At 43.0% G+C, this 15067-nt stretch overlaps 1 protein-coding gene across 1 annotated transcript; it reads left to right on the top strand.

The window, feature by feature from the left end:
- Window positions 1–5599: 5599 nt before the first annotated feature.
- On the top strand, window positions 5600–9444 carry LOC150006899 (peptidyl-prolyl cis-trans isomerase FKBP5-like). Its single transcript, XM_090282288.1, has 3 exons — window positions 5600–5813; window positions 8066–8305; window positions 8928–9444. Exons 1-3 carry the CDS (start codon window positions 5640–5642, stop codon window positions 9033–9035), a joined length of 522 nt encoding a protein of 173 aa, XP_090138414.1. The 5' UTR covers window positions 5600–5639; the 3' UTR covers window positions 9036–9444.
- Window positions 9445–15067: the final 5623 nt, after the last annotated feature.

The following is a 15067-nucleotide window of genomic DNA, read 5'->3' as shown; positions in this document are numbered from 1 at the left end:
TCCGGGAGCAGCGCGGCAGCGCCCCCGTGTGGCCACAGGGCTGACGACAGAAGACCGCGCTCCCCTTTCTGCTGCTCAGCCAGGACCTCCCAAGGTCTCCTCTGCTCCCAGCACTAGATTACGGCTTTTATACAAGATCGGGGACCGTCTGCTCTCGGATTCCTGGTGCAAAGCGTTTTCCAAAACCCACGCTGACACTGATGCTTCCTCCCCCTTGAGTCACCGTGGACTCAGCCTCAGGCAAGAGTGAGGTCTCCAAGCTGTAACAGCTGGTTCCCAGGTCCAGGATGGACCCAACAAACACACTGGGTGGGTGCCCTTAGTCCCTGGGATGGAACCTTGGCCACCCAAGTCCCTGTCACTTGTGCCTGCCGCTGCCTCTAGAGCTAAAGGACCCTACACTTGGAAATCAGTTCATTGAGTCTCAGAACATGGGAAGGGGCGGGGGCTGGGGTGTTAGGTCTGGGAAGGAGAGGACCCTCCTGAGGAAGTCAGGATAAGGCAGAAATAAGCACTTCTTACATTTGAAAATCACCTGCCAATATCATACCCTTCACTCTTAAACATTTGAGGATTCATCTCTTAAAAAATAACTTTTCTCTTCAAACAATAATATTATTACATTGAACAAAATGATGTTTTCCTAATTGTATACAAACATCAAAGTAATATAAACTTCTCTTCATTATCCTGCACTATCTTTCATTTGGGGAAGAGGGGCGTTCAGGGGCCCTTGTACTGCCTGTGACACTCCCACCCCTCCCAGCACCTGTCTGTCCTTCCCCTTGATGGCAACACCAGGGAAAACTGAAATGTAGGCACATTAACTCCTTCTCCCTATTTCTGTTTCGTTGCTCAGTTTTTGAAATAAAACCATCTCTTATTTGGGAACATCTCAATGTCTGCATCTTTCACATGTGGTTACGTACATGGCAACTGTTGGCACGAGGACCACGGCTCCCCTGGGCCTTCTGTTCCCTCAACAGGACAGAAGAGGGGCCTGGGCGCCAAGGTCACAGCGGATGACCCAGTAGCCACACCTCCAACAGCAGCTGTCACACTGAGACCTGGTCTGAGTACAACCTCTCTCTCAGGTTTAAAAGGGAACTCATGCCCTGGCAGGTGTGGCTCAGTTGGTGGTGCGCGCTCGCCTAATAGAAAAATTGCAGGTTAGATCCTCGGTCCAGATCATATGACCCCAGGACCAGACACATACAGAAGGCAACCAATCAAAGATTTTTCTCTCACTTTGATGCCTCTCTCTCTCTCCCTTCTTCCTCTCATCCTTCCTCTCTTCTAAAAGCAATGAAAAAAAACAAAACAAAACCAATGTCCTAGGGTAAGGATTTAAAAATAAAAAGAATGAACTCATGCACATCCTCTAAGCCCCTTCCAATCCCGCAGGCACTGCACCCACTGTCAGGGTCAAACCTGGAACCAAGACCCAACCACCCAAATCTCCTCATCTCCCTCAGCAGAGCCCAAGTGAGAGCCCCAAACCCTGCTCCTCCCACCTCCCGCTCCCACTCACCACCATCTGCCCTGAATCCACCAGGATGAATCTCATCTTTCCTTCCCCTGCTTTTCTCAGTCACCTCTGGTCCCCCAACATGGTGCACACTGACCTTCACAGGCTGCATACACGCCACTGTCCGCACCCGGAGATCTCAGCCCAGGATCAGCCAAACCCGCACAGCCTCCCCCAGGATGTCCCTGCACCTTGCAGCTCTGACAGAAACCGGGTCTCCGTAGGACACGGCTCCCTCTGATGACCTCTCACGGGGGTCTCTCCTCCCACTGACCTTGTGCCCTGGGCATGGCGGTGGGTGGGGTCCTTGCTCCTCAACTGCTCTGACCTTTTCTCCTCCCTTCTCCCTAATGCCCCCTAATTGATCATCAGATTGGAGCCCCAATCCCCTCATGGTAGGAATATCTTGTGGACCCCCAGGCCGTTCCCCCACTTCTCTTAGCTCCTGGCTCACTGTCACCCTCCCCAGAGCCCTGCCTCCTTGATCCTCAGTGATGTCAACATCATCACACCTGGAAGGCTGAACAGTGGCCCCCAAAGACGCCCAGCCTATTTTTGGAGCCTGTGAACAGGTTTCCTTCCATGGCAAATGGACTTGGGTGATGTAATTCAGGTTAAGGACCTAGGGATAGAGAGACCCTCCTGGATTAGCTGGGTGGGCCCAATGACGCCACATAAACCCTAAAAGCAAAGTGGCCTCAGCTCTGGAAACACTGGTACGATTATTTGGTCATACGTTGTAATGTAAGAGCAGCAAACCTTTCATCACAAATGAGCCTGTTTTTAGGCCTGAGTCCACCCTGTGCTGCATCAACTCCAACAATCCCTTGACCTCACTGGGATCCCAGTTCACCATCCATCTATTCCCTGTCCCTCACCCCTTGATGTCCTCTCCTCCCTCCTCTTCAATTCCATGAGATGTCATTTCAGTCCATCCCTTGCCCCCCCTGTTGCTCTGTCACCCCTGCTTGGAGAAACTACACAGCCACTGACCCCACCTCTGCCTGCCCTGCGCCTGCCCCACCAGCTACAGGAGGCTGGAGAACCACTCAGCTGCGCTCACGCTGTCACGTTAACATCATGACCCAGACAGTAAGGGGGGCCACACCGCTGCCTTCCATCATCCTGTCCCTGCAGGGCTCCCTCAGTCTCCCTCCATCCTCTGCTCAAGCGTCCACCCTCCTTCCCCATCTTATTACTGCCAGTGACCTTGTCTCCTGCTTCACTGAGAAAACCAAACACATTAGACAACAATTTTGACAGAGTTCCAGCACCAGCTACTTGGAGACCTTCACGCAGGTGAGCTGCCCACACTCCCAGCCAGAGCCAGTCCCTGGGCTGGTGCTCCACGCCTCATGCCTTCTTGTCCACTTAAAGGTGTTGGTCCAGCAGTGCTTCCCTTGCTCTCTCGTCATTTTTCTTTCTCCATTAGATCACGTGGCAGCATGAGTATGACACCCAGACCCTCCGCCTGAAGGACGGTGACTGACTGATGTCCTCACTGCTGTGCTCTCTACTGTGCTGCCCCTTTTCTCTGGGACCTTGCTTCTCACAGGCTTCTTCCTGTCAACGACTGAGAACAGCAGGGAAACTGAGGCAAGGTTATTGCTCCTCTGGAGGGTGACAGGCTCCAGGGTACCCAACGCCCTCTCTGAACTTCCCTCACCCTGCCCTGGGTCTAGGACGCCTCCCCCACCCGCCTGCTCCCTCTCCATCACGTGGCTGACCGCACTGAGCCCTTGCAGCTCTGAGCTGCACACGCTCCTGTTCAAACGCACAGCAACACACTGCTTCCCAGGGCTCCTTTGTACTGAGGACGCGGGACTCACAGGGACACACTTGGGGCTTGGAGTAAAGGGCATTTTACAACGTACCAATCCCTAATCACACACTCACTGCGTGGGAAGTGGGATTTAGGGGCTCTGTGAGTCTGACTGCAGGGCTGTTTAGACACATTTCTGTACCGAGGGGCCAAAACCACTTCTTCACAGATGAGCTTCCTGATGTCGGGTTTCTAAGATCATGTCCCCACTGCAGTTCGTAGATAACCAGGAAGAAGTTCTGTGGTGTCTCTTACAAGGGAACTGATTCTATCACAAGGGCACCACCTGTGGGGCCCTTGCCCCAAACCTGATTGCCTCCCACAATCCCCATCTCTAAAACATCACTTTGGGGGTAGGGCTTCAGCATATGAATTGTTAAAGGGGGAAGGGGCAGTTTAGTCCATAGTAAGTACAATATTATTTCCTCGAGAATTTCAGCACTTATTATGAAAGGGCCCGGTTTTGTAGTCTTACAAAGAACCTGTAGCACAAATTTGTGAGGCAGAGAGGACCCGTCTCCTTCAGAACACCTGAGAATCCTTCTGCACTCTCTTTGTAGAGCAGATCCAGTGAGCTCTGTCGTCCCTTCGCTAACGTGTCCAGTGAAGGGGGATGCTCCGTGGAGACGCATGTTTGCCCTCGTTCAGACCCAGGCTCTCCACTTGGCACTGGCCTGTCCCATCCTCACCAAAAATCAGCATCTGGGCTTCCCTCTACAGGTGGGGCTCATTTCTTACACCAGCCCCTTTAAAACAGGAACATTCTCATAGACTGTGCTGTGATTTCTCTTCTTAGTCGCTGAGTGAGGTTTGGAGTACGAGGGGAGACATCACTCTACATGGAGATGTATGCACCGCTTTGACTGGTAAATCTTAGTCACATGATCGTAACACTGTTCCTTCGTCACATTGGGTTTAATGTCCTAATGGTCTGGCTACAGTTCTACCATCTGGTAGGATGTGTCACCTGTTTTCAGGCTTTATACTCACCTTTCTTTCACTCATCCTAAAATGGCAGTAAATGCATTGTCTCGGCCCTGTAATTTCTTATATAGCGCATATATGTAATTTGCGTGAATTAATTACACATTATTACTTATGGTTTGGCTCAGTGGATTGAGCGTCGGCCTGCGAGCTAAGTGTCGCTGGTTCGATCTTCCAGTCAGGGCACATCAGAGAAGGAAAACTCTGACCCCAAAAAACCTCCGCTGCCTTGCGGCATACCTCTTCAGGGGAAAGGCTAAGGGAGTAAACCCCGACAGAAAATCCGGAGCCGGAGTCCCTAAGGCGGTTTGACGTTGTAGTCAACACCGGCAACTCCTGCGGCGCACCTGAAGCCAAGCTGTATTGACTCCGTCTTTCCCTTGGATCCTTCAGCTGCGAAGAGAGGGGGGGTCTGCTGCATGGGCAACAGCAGACCCTCCATATCACCCTGCCCAGGCTCTGTAGCTTCAGCTTCACTGGAGAGGACACTCCAGCGTCATCACAAGATGTCGATACAACACGGGAGGAGACAGATACCGTGTCACTCCCGAGTTGGACTGCACAGCCATTCTTGGCGGTGCAGATAGACTCTTAAGAAGCTACACCATCGTCTCTCGAGACGGACGGCTGCCGACGATTACTCATGGTATCTTTGAATTCTACCAGTAAGGTAAGAGAGTGAAAATACGATTAAGTGAAAGATTTTTCTCATGTCTGACACCTCTGTGATTGTTGTTTATAGTTATTTTTGTTGGATGCTACTTTTTCAACTGTATATATTCCTATTGCTTATAGATCAGCAAACTCTAGCCTCTTTTTGTTAGTAAGGTTCTATTGGGACATGGGCACTCGTTTATTTGTATATTGTCTATAGCTGCTTGTGTCTACTGTGTAGTGCTGAGGGCCAGGAGCAGAAGGAAAAGTAACTTCCCCTTTCAGTAAACTAGTGACATAGTCTAAAACTGCTGACAGATAAACATTAGCACCGAAGAAGATAACCCAAAGCCTTGCTGCCCTCCTGCCCCCTCAGAAAAGGAGGAGGGGTGAGTGCTGGGCAGCAGCCTGTGCTGTGGCTGTCCCGGCAGCTCACGGGGCACCAGGACTTTAGAAAGAATGGAAAAGTGCCTGGGTAGCCGTCCCCTAAGAACAAAAAGAAAGGATCAGCCCCCAGGTTTTATATGAGAATGGTTTCCGTTTTGAGGATCTGGCTCTCAGGGAGCCTGAGCCTACACTTCTGTTGTACCCCCTCTAGAGCTGGTCCAGAGAGTAATTACCAGCCTTTTATTCTCCTAGGGAGGCAAGTACATGCAGGCGGTGATTCAGTACAGGAAGATAGTATCCTGGTTGGAGATGGAATACGGCTTATCAGAAAAGGAATCTAAAGCTTCGGAATCGTTTCTGCTCGCTGCCTTCCTGAACCTGGCCATGTGCTACCTGAAGCTCAGAGAATACGGCAAAGCCATCGAGTGCTGCAATAAGGTAGGGTGTGCGTGCGCCGGGGCTTCCCGTCCTCTGCGCCTTCTCTCCGCCTCAGCCCTGGCCTTCTTTTGCATCTTCTCAGCCAAGGGTTAGAGGGTTTTTCATTTGGCTTTATTTATTTATGTTTGGGGTTGTTTCTCAGTATGAACTGGGAGATTCAGAAAGGTTTTGATTAAAGATTTTTCTGATGCCTAGACTATTTATAATAACACATTATAAATAAAAGTTTGAAACCTTTGTATGGCACTTACAGCTCCTCAGGTTCAATTGAATAAGAACAGATTTTACTTAAGACTTTCAGGACTTTCATATAACAGACCACAACTGCTCATGTAGAGGATATATAAAGAAGTCACTTTTTCTTCTATTTATTCACTGAATAGGCATATACATAAATAATTTGGAAGACCCATCAAGGATCAGTGGCCCGCTCCCTTTTTACATTTGTACTGTTACTACTGTTCCTGGTTTTTTAGTACGTAGGTGCTCTGTGACAGTGTCAATCTGCAGTGTGATTCTGACTTTACGTCAGGTATCCGGTCTCAGAGTAAACAGTGTTGTATACTGCGCTATGGGTAGAAACTAATAGTTGAATGTATCTTAAAGATAAACAGGAGTAAGAAAAACAAGCAACTGTTTCATATATTCTTTGTAAGATTATTTTTGAATTTTAATATTTTGAGTTTTGTGGATCAATATGTTCCCTCTCATGTTTTACTAAATTTTTGCCTAAGGAAGAAATTTACTCTTAATTACATTTTTAAGCTTTTTGCTTCATTTTTATTATAGTAGTATAAAGTTATTCAAAATTCAAACATTGTAGAAACATACAAGAAAGTAGAAGTCCTTTTATGAAATTCCCATTGACCATCTCTTCCAAGACCAGTCATTCATCTCACACAAATTTCTTCTGTTTTTTCTACACATAGAGTAATGTGTATGTGTATTTTTTAAAATTAGAATATATAAATTCAAGGACATCTTTCTGCATCTCATCCATCTATCATATAACTTTCCTTCATTCTTTTAAATATCTGTAGTATCCATTGTATGTGTCTATGGTTTATCTAACCAGTTGCCTTTGGTAGATTTCCAGGTGTTTGATATTATAAATTATGTATTGTCTCTCTTTGCTTACTTGTGGGATTGTTTCTATAGGATAAACTACTAGAAGTAGAAATACTGGGTCAAAAGACATGACTTTAATATATTAACATTTAAAATTTTTGATGTGTTATATATTATCATTGAATATTATCAGTGTTTTTTCCCCTAATATTGGCAACAAAAAAAATTTATTTTCATTTATTACACATCTTTTTATTTGTCATTTGCATTTCTGTGAATTGCCTGTTCATGTTCTTCAGCTGCATTGAGTTTTCAGTTGATTGAGACAGTCTGTACATTATCACTATTATCCGATTGTCTGACAACAGGGATGCTGGGACCTCTTCTCTTTATTTGTCTTTTAACATTGTTGATGGTATCTTTTTTCGTAAAGAAAGTGTTAATATTTACATAGTCAAATCTGTCTCTTCCTTTCTAGTTAGAAGTCTTCCCTACCTAAGAGTATAAAAATAACCCCATTCAGTAATTGCAAAACCTACTCCAACTAGGTTTATTATTATTTTTAAATAATTTAAAAATAAGCCTATTATATTTTTATGGAGGGTTGCGTGTAAATTTACTTGGTTTAAAATTTATTTTTCTGTCTATGATAAGAGGTAAGAATTACCCCTTCCTTTCTGCTTGGATAGCTACTGTCTTGGCCCCAATTATTGTAAAGTTAATCCTTTCCCTACTGACTTACATGATCTGCTTCTGAATGCTTCATTCGGTTCCACTGACCTGTTTGTCCACGGACTGGTCACCAAACTTTTTGTTCCGTTAGTTTAATCGTATATCCTTTTCTCAGGAAAGGCAAGTCCCCTTATTATTTTTGTTTTTCCAAGATTCTCTTAGGGATTTTTGGGCATTTACTCCTTCTATTAAACTTTAAAACAAACTTCTCAAGGTACCCTTTCCAAATGCCTTTGTGATCTTCATGGAAATGGTATTAAATACGAAATTACTTTAGGTAGTTCGTTATATTTTGATTGGTAAGTATATTATAACCTTGAGCCCATCTTTTCAATATGCTTTTTCTAATTCTCTTGGCCAGAAAACTTAAGGAAGTTATTTAAATACTGAGCTGCTTTAAAATTCCCACAAGTTACATTCATTCTTTCTAAAACACAAACCACCTGTTTTAGGCCCTCGGACTGGACAGCACCAACGAGAAGGGCTTGTACAGGAGGGGCGAAGCCCGGCTGCTCAAGAATGAGTTTGAGCTGGCCAAGGGCGACTTTGAGAAAGTGTTGGAAGTCAACCCCCAGAATAAGGCCGCGAGAGTGCAGATCTCCATCTGCCAGAAGAAGGCGAAGGAGCACAATGAGCGGGACCGCAGGATCTACGTCAACATGTTCGCAAAGTTTGCAGAGCGGGATGCCAAGGTTTGTGCAGAACCCGCTTGCCCACCCAACCCCGGAAGCCTGGAGCAGGGGAGATAACCCAGTCTGATCTGAGGCGGGTTTGGGTCCAGAGGTAGGATGGGACCGTTCTACTCACCAAAGGCATGTCCTAGAGGCACTGACATGTCCGTGCAGATGAGGAAAATTAATTTCCTAGAAGTTTACTGAAGTGTTTATAATTTTTAAAAAATCAAGCACAGCAGGTTTTTTTCAAATAATTCTTCCACATCAAGACCTCTGATTTTCCCAGAAATGTGCTGTGGTGGGGAGACCCACCATCATGCCCTCCACCTGGAAGTTCGGGAGCCAGCCTGACAAATGTGATAAAAGGTCAGCCTCCCCTGTCGCAGAGGCGTTTCCTAGTCCCCAGTTCATCCTCCAGTCCCCACCCCCTTGTCACATGGGCTTGCTTACTAAACGGTGGCAAGCTAGTCACTTTAACCAAAGAAAAGTAAATGCTGCCACTGTGAGCGCTGGCAGCACAGCCCTGCCTTACCCAGTCAGGAAACCTAAATAAAGTCCTTGTACTGCCCTCTCGTGTTAGGTTTGACAGACAGGATGCGGGGCCAGGAATTACTTGAACATTTCACTTATTTCTTCTCAGGATGAGGCCAGTAAAGCAATGAGCAAGAAGACTTTAGAAGGGGTCGCCAATGAAAAAGAAACAAGAAGTCCAGCAATGGAAGAAGAGAGAGCTAAAGACCGTGTATGACACCATGCCACGGAGGGAAGAGTCCTAATGAACTCGGCCCTCCTCCACGGGCTTTCTCCCAACTCAGGACTAAACAGTGTTCAGTGTACAGTTTGTCATAGTCTATGTGATTCTGGAAGCAAATGGCGAAACCAGTAGCTTCCCCCAAAACCACACCCTGCTGCTGCCCAGTGCTCTCATTGAGGGGTGGCGCGGGACCACTCCGGGGGGAACAAACACATGACTGTTGGTGTGGAGAGATGGAGCCAACAGCGGAAGTCCAGCTCATTTCAGTTTAGGTCAACTTTCACTGTCCAGTTCGGGGTCCCTTGAGATCATCCTAACAATTTGGAGCTGTCTGTTAGCTTGTACATGTGATTGAATTTTAATAGCACTTCAGAAACCTACAAATAAATGCTGAGTGAATTTCTCCTTTCCTACAGTTGGAGGGGGGAAAGGAGGGTGAAGTTTTTTAAATAACCGAAGTGCCATGGAGGTGCCTGTCATATTTTTAACCAACAGAAGCCACAGTAGAGGGGTCTTTTGTCCCCTCAGGTCTACAGCGGTGTCACAGACTTGAAAGCCAGACCCTCACAGGCCATTTGCTTGCAAGCTTAGCCTCGTTCCCTCCTTGGTGAGCCAGCCTCCTTGTGAGAATGGATTTCTACCACACGCAGCCCGTCTCTGAGGAGGGAGTCTGTCATTCTGTCATTCCTAAAACAGTCTTCAGCAATGAAAACGAGCAGAGGGAGTTTCTGTATTAGTTTTCTCTGTTTTGGATGAAGTTCTGAGAGGCTGAAATGTGTAAAGAGCAATCAGAATTGTGCTTTTTTTCCTTCCTCTATTCTTTTTAGGAAGAAGTAATGTTGACCATAGTACCGCCTGCTAGCATCGCTACTATTCAGTACCTGATTTCCATGCTAAACCTTGCTAATAAGAATGTAAGACTTGTTCTTATAACATCTCTGACCTGGAGTGGATTTATTTACATATCTATTTAAGCCCAATGCATCTTTTTGTTGTCTTTAAAAAATTACTGGCTCATAAACATTTGTATGCTGGTTCTGAAACAATCCTCTCTCATGCAAAAAAAAAAAAAACAAAAACAAAAACAAAAAACAAAAAACCACCTTGACTTTTTACTATTAAGTAGCTGGATTTTTAAAAACAAACTGTGGGGTCGAAAAAGTAAGTAGTTGTGCTGCTGCATTAGAGTATTCCTTGCAGATTTGACATGCAGTGGCTTTCTTTTCCTGTGCTGAGAGCTTCTTTGTTCTGGTGCGAGTTGTGGCTAAGAACTGAATGAAGAAAGCTTCCCATGCAAGTACTTCTGGTGTAAGATCTCCAGTACTGCAGCATTGAGTTAGGCAAGTCTTAAAATCTGTACACATCATTGAATTTTAGTCCCCACGGGTAAACAAGATTGAGCATGACTTTCTAGTTCCACAGCCTAAGAAACACTCTTGGAAATGCATTTGGCAACCTAAAACGCTCACTTCAACCTGAAGCATCTCACTTTTTTTAAATCCTAAGAACACTGGCATTATATTTTAGATTAGTTTTAATTTTTATGGTGATTTTAACAAAGCACATTTATTATTGGGTTAGGACCCATGTTACAACCTTTTATACCTGGGTTCTTCTCCATGGAACAGATGGAATTGAATTGTGTATCTCTGTTAATGATAACTAATATTCTTTTAAATTCTGAGTTATGCTTTTTTTTCTTTTTCCGTGAGATATTTCTTTTAAAAGCCCCAAATCTTACCCAGGAAATAATGAAAAGCAAAATTTGATTTTGCCTAACTTTCGCATTTGTAGCTATGTTGACTAGAACACAACTCTAGAAAGCTCAAGATTGAGATTTTATCCTAAAAGGGCCAGTTAGCTTTTTGCAGGTAACAAACAAAAATATGTCCAAAATTAGATTAGCCCAGCAACTGTCTCCCAAAGGTGTATGTGTCACTGGTGGGATCAGGCAGGAGTGTGGAGGAGAGGGGAAAGGGTGTGTGAGTGGGTCTGAGCAAACAATTAGAAGGTGACCATCACCTCTCAAGAAAAAGAAACTTCACATATTCTTGTATCAAATCTGGTCATCTTGAACAGTTGGTCTAGAAATCAGCAGACACCTGAACCATCTTTTAGACTGCATATGGAGTGAGGATGAATTAAAAACAAAACTTTAAAAAACATTTAGATGCACTTTTTTTGTGTTCCTTAAGTACAAAATTGTGGTTTCACATTGTTCTTGGTTTTACTTAAATAGTCTTCAGGCAAGGTTTTGGCTGGAAAATGAGTAGGGCCCACGTTGAAGTGAGGCATGAAGTTGGCAAGGCTAGTATTGACCTGCTCCTTGCTGTGACGTGCCCCTGAAGTCAACACTGGGCTAACATGGCTGTGGAATGATGCATCTTTGTTCAAATGAACCAAATAAGCAGAAAAGAGGATTTTGTTTTTTCATTGACCAGTGGGTATTCCACCATTTTTAAGTGATTGTAAGGTAGCTTCAGTTTAGGAAATGAAGAGATTTAATTTGCCCTTTAATAAATATGTGAAATGTAAGTAAGCCTATATCAGGCGATACCCTGTGTTAAGCATGCATGTCTTAAGTAGCATATTTCATCAGATACTCATGGTTACATACTCTGAAGGCCTAAGGAGATGATGTCACATACTGTGAATCATAATTCACACACTACAAAAGGAAGGAGGCATGGGGCTGAGGCAATGGCACACCTTTCTCCAGAGGTACCACTGAGGTGTACAGACAGGGTGATCCAGGCTCCAGGCCTTTCATTCTTTCTTACTTCCTTGCTTCATCTCTGAATTTGAGTTACACTCCCTTTTGGCTGCTAAATTATTTGGTAATGAGATAATTGCCTTTGCATATTTTTCCAAAGCAAATAATGTTGATGCTAGGGATCTTGAGTTGATAAACCACATTAATAGAATGAAAGAAAAAGTCATATACAGGGAAAATGAAAGTGACCATACATGCCCAGGAAAAGGCTCTGAGAAGACGTTAAGTTTACACCTGAAGCTGATCCTCAGTAGCGGGACAGCCCACAACAATTAAAAAAACAGTACCAAAAAACACAGCCCTGGGAAGTGGGGGAAGAATATGACATCTGGAGTTAATATATTATTAGACTCAAATGGCCAGTGTTTGACAAAAAGTCACAAGGCATACAAAGAAACGGAAGTATGGCCCATCCAAAGGAAAAAAATTCAACAGAATCTGTCCTGAAAAAGAGTTCATGGCAAATGTATTAAAGATGAGAAAACTGTGTGTGAACAAAATGGATATATCAATAAAGAGGAAACCAAAAAGTCTTTGAGCTGAAAAGCACAATAATTGAAATGAAAAATAGACTAGACGGTTTCAAGAGTAGGCAGAAGAAAGAATCTGTGAACTTGAAGATAAAACAACAGACATTATTGAGGCTGAGCAAGAGAAAGAAAAATTGAAGAAAAGCAAACAGCCTAAGGATCTGGTGGGGCACCAAGGTGACTAAATACACGTCATGGGAGTACCAGGAGAATCAAGCAAATATAAGAAATAGTGACTGAAAGCTTAGTAAATTTGATCAAACACATGAACATAAACATCCAAGAAGCTCACTGAATCCGAAGTAAGATGAACTCAAAGACACACCTAGGTGCATTCTAATCATACTTTCAAAAAACAAAGGCAAAAAGTGAATCTTGAAAACAGCAAGAGAGAAGTTAATGATCACATACAAGGGAGCCTCAATAAGGTTATCTGAAGATTTCTCAGAAAATTTGGAGGCTATGTATTCGAAGTTCTCAAAGATAAAGGGTGCTCTATTCAGCAAAACTTTAAGAAGTGAGGGAGATTGACTGGGGGTGGGTGGGTAGGGGAGAGCAATGAGGGAAAAAAATGGGACAACTGTAATAGAAAAATAATTTTAAAATAAATGAGGGAGAAATTCAGATATTCCCAGATAAACAAAAGCTGAAGGAGTTCATAACCACTAAGACCTGCCTTGCAGGAAATTCTCAAGGGAGTTCTGCTAGAGGACATGAAAGGACACTAGACAGTACCTCAAATCCTTCTATGTGTGGGAATAGAGGCCGCAATACTGATAAGTAACCAGGCAATAATAAAAGCTAGTATTGTTCTAATGGTTTGTAACAGTACCTTTTGTTTTCTACATGATTTAAACAATTATTAATATAAAAATTGGTATTACTGTAACTCCAAATCTTGTTTTCTGTATACTTTAGGAGATTAATACATTTAAAAAGAATGATTATGTATTTGGACACATAATGCATAGTTCTTTTATGACATCGTAAACTAAAAGGGTTGTGGACAGCTGTGAGGAGCGATTTTTGTAAGTTACTTAAGTTAAGCTGTTGTAAATCCAACTTTGAATATTATGATTTTATGTTAAGTGTAATCCTCCTGGAAACCAAAAAGAAAATAGCAATAGAGTATACACAAATGGAAATAATAAGTAATTTAAACATTCTACTACAAAAAATAAAAGAATATGGAAATGAGGGACAAAAGACTTACAGGGCACAGAGAAAACAGCACAATGACAGAAGTAATATCTGAAATGTATTAAACTTTCCAATCAAAAGAGATCTGCGGAGTGAATCAAAACACATCATCCACCCTGACTGGCATGGTTCGGCTGGGCATCGTACTGCAAGCGACGAATCACCAGTTCAATTCCTGGTCGGGGTGCATGCCTGGGTTGCGGGCCTGATGGGAGAGGCAGTCAATTGATGTTTCTCTCCCTCTCTTCTTCCCTTCCTCTCTAATAAATAAATAAATAATTTTTTTGAAAAGAAAACAACTATATGCTGCCTACAGTAAGACTCGAGATCCAAAGACAAGTGAAAATGAAAGGATAGAAAAATAAATTACATGCAAATAGTAATCAGAAGAGAGCAAGAGTGGCTCTCCTAATATCAGACAAAATAGATGTTTAAAAAGGCTGCCAAACAAAGGACGTTATATGTTAATAAACTTTCAACATAGCAAGAAAATATATAACATTTATGCACCTAAGGACAGGCAATCAAAATATATGAAGCAAAAATGGACATAACTGAAGGGAGAAATAGTTCTTCAACACCAGTTGGAGAATTTGATACCCCACTCTTACTGGATAGAACAACCAGACAGAAGATAAAATAATGACATAGAGGACTTAATAAACTCACTAGAACTAACAGGTATATACAGAGAACACAATAACAGCATAAACATTCTTCTCAAGTGCAATGGGATATTTTCCAAGTTAGATCATATGTTCTGCCACCATTTGAGTCTCAATAGGTTTAAAAAGAAAGGTCATACAGAGTAGCTTCTAAGACTACAACAAGATGAATTAAAAATAAAACTAGAAAATTCACAAAATTGTGGAGATTAAACAACTCATGAATCAAAGAACAAATCACAAGAAAAAGACATAAAGATGAATGAAAATGAACACAACATTCCAAAACTTATGGGCTGCTGTGAAAATGGTACTAAATGGGAAACTTAGAGCTATAAATAATTACATTAAAAACAAAGATCTCAAATCAACATCCTCACTTTAAAATTGAATGAAAGAAAAAGAACAAAATAAACCCTGGTTGCAGAAAGGAGGAAATAATAACGATGAGAACACAGGTAAGTGAGAATAAAGAATAGAAAAACTACATAAAATTGATAAAACCAAAAGTTGGTTTTGGGGGAAAAAAAACAAAATTGACAAACCTTTAGCTAGATAGACAAAAAAGGGAAGACTGAGATTACTAAAATCAGAACTATAGTGAGGACATTACAAATTCTACAGAAATACAAAGAGGACAACATAGAAAAAATGTATAGATTTCTAAAACAACCTACCAAGACTGAAGAAGAAATAGACAATCTGAACAGACCAATTACTGGTAAGGAGATTGAATCAATAATTTAAAATCTCTGAAGAAAAGCCAATCCTTCTGAAACTCTTAAAAATCTAAGAGAAGGGAACACTCCCAAACTTAATGAGGCCAGCATTACCCTGATACAAAAGCCAGACAAGGGA

This window comes from Furipterus horrens, unplaced genomic scaffold, assembly GCF_987537825.1.
Source record: "Furipterus horrens unplaced genomic scaffold, mFurHor1.1.pri manual_scaffold_6, whole genome shotgun sequence".
Taxonomy (NCBI): Eukaryota; Metazoa; Chordata; class Mammalia; order Chiroptera; family Furipteridae; genus Furipterus; species Furipterus horrens.
Note: the sequence above shows the minus strand (reverse complement) of the source record. Positions and strands in the feature narration are given on the sequence as shown.

What these genes read in the sequence shown, in the direction of transcription:
- LOC150006899 (XM_090282288.1), top strand. Translation starts at nt 5,640, where the DNA reads ATGCAGGCGGTGATTCAGTACAGGAAGATAGTATCCTGGTTGGAGATG. An exon ending in CCATCGAGTGCTGCAATAAG is followed by an intron (nt 5,814 to 8,065) that starts GTAGGGTGTGCG and finishes CACCTGTTTTAG; the next exon opens with GCCCTCGGACTGGACAGCAC. An exon ending in TTGCAGAGCGGGATGCCAAG is followed by an intron (nt 8,306 to 8,927) that starts GTTTGTGCAGAA and finishes ATTTCTTCTCAG; the next exon opens with GATGAGGCCAGTAAAGCAAT.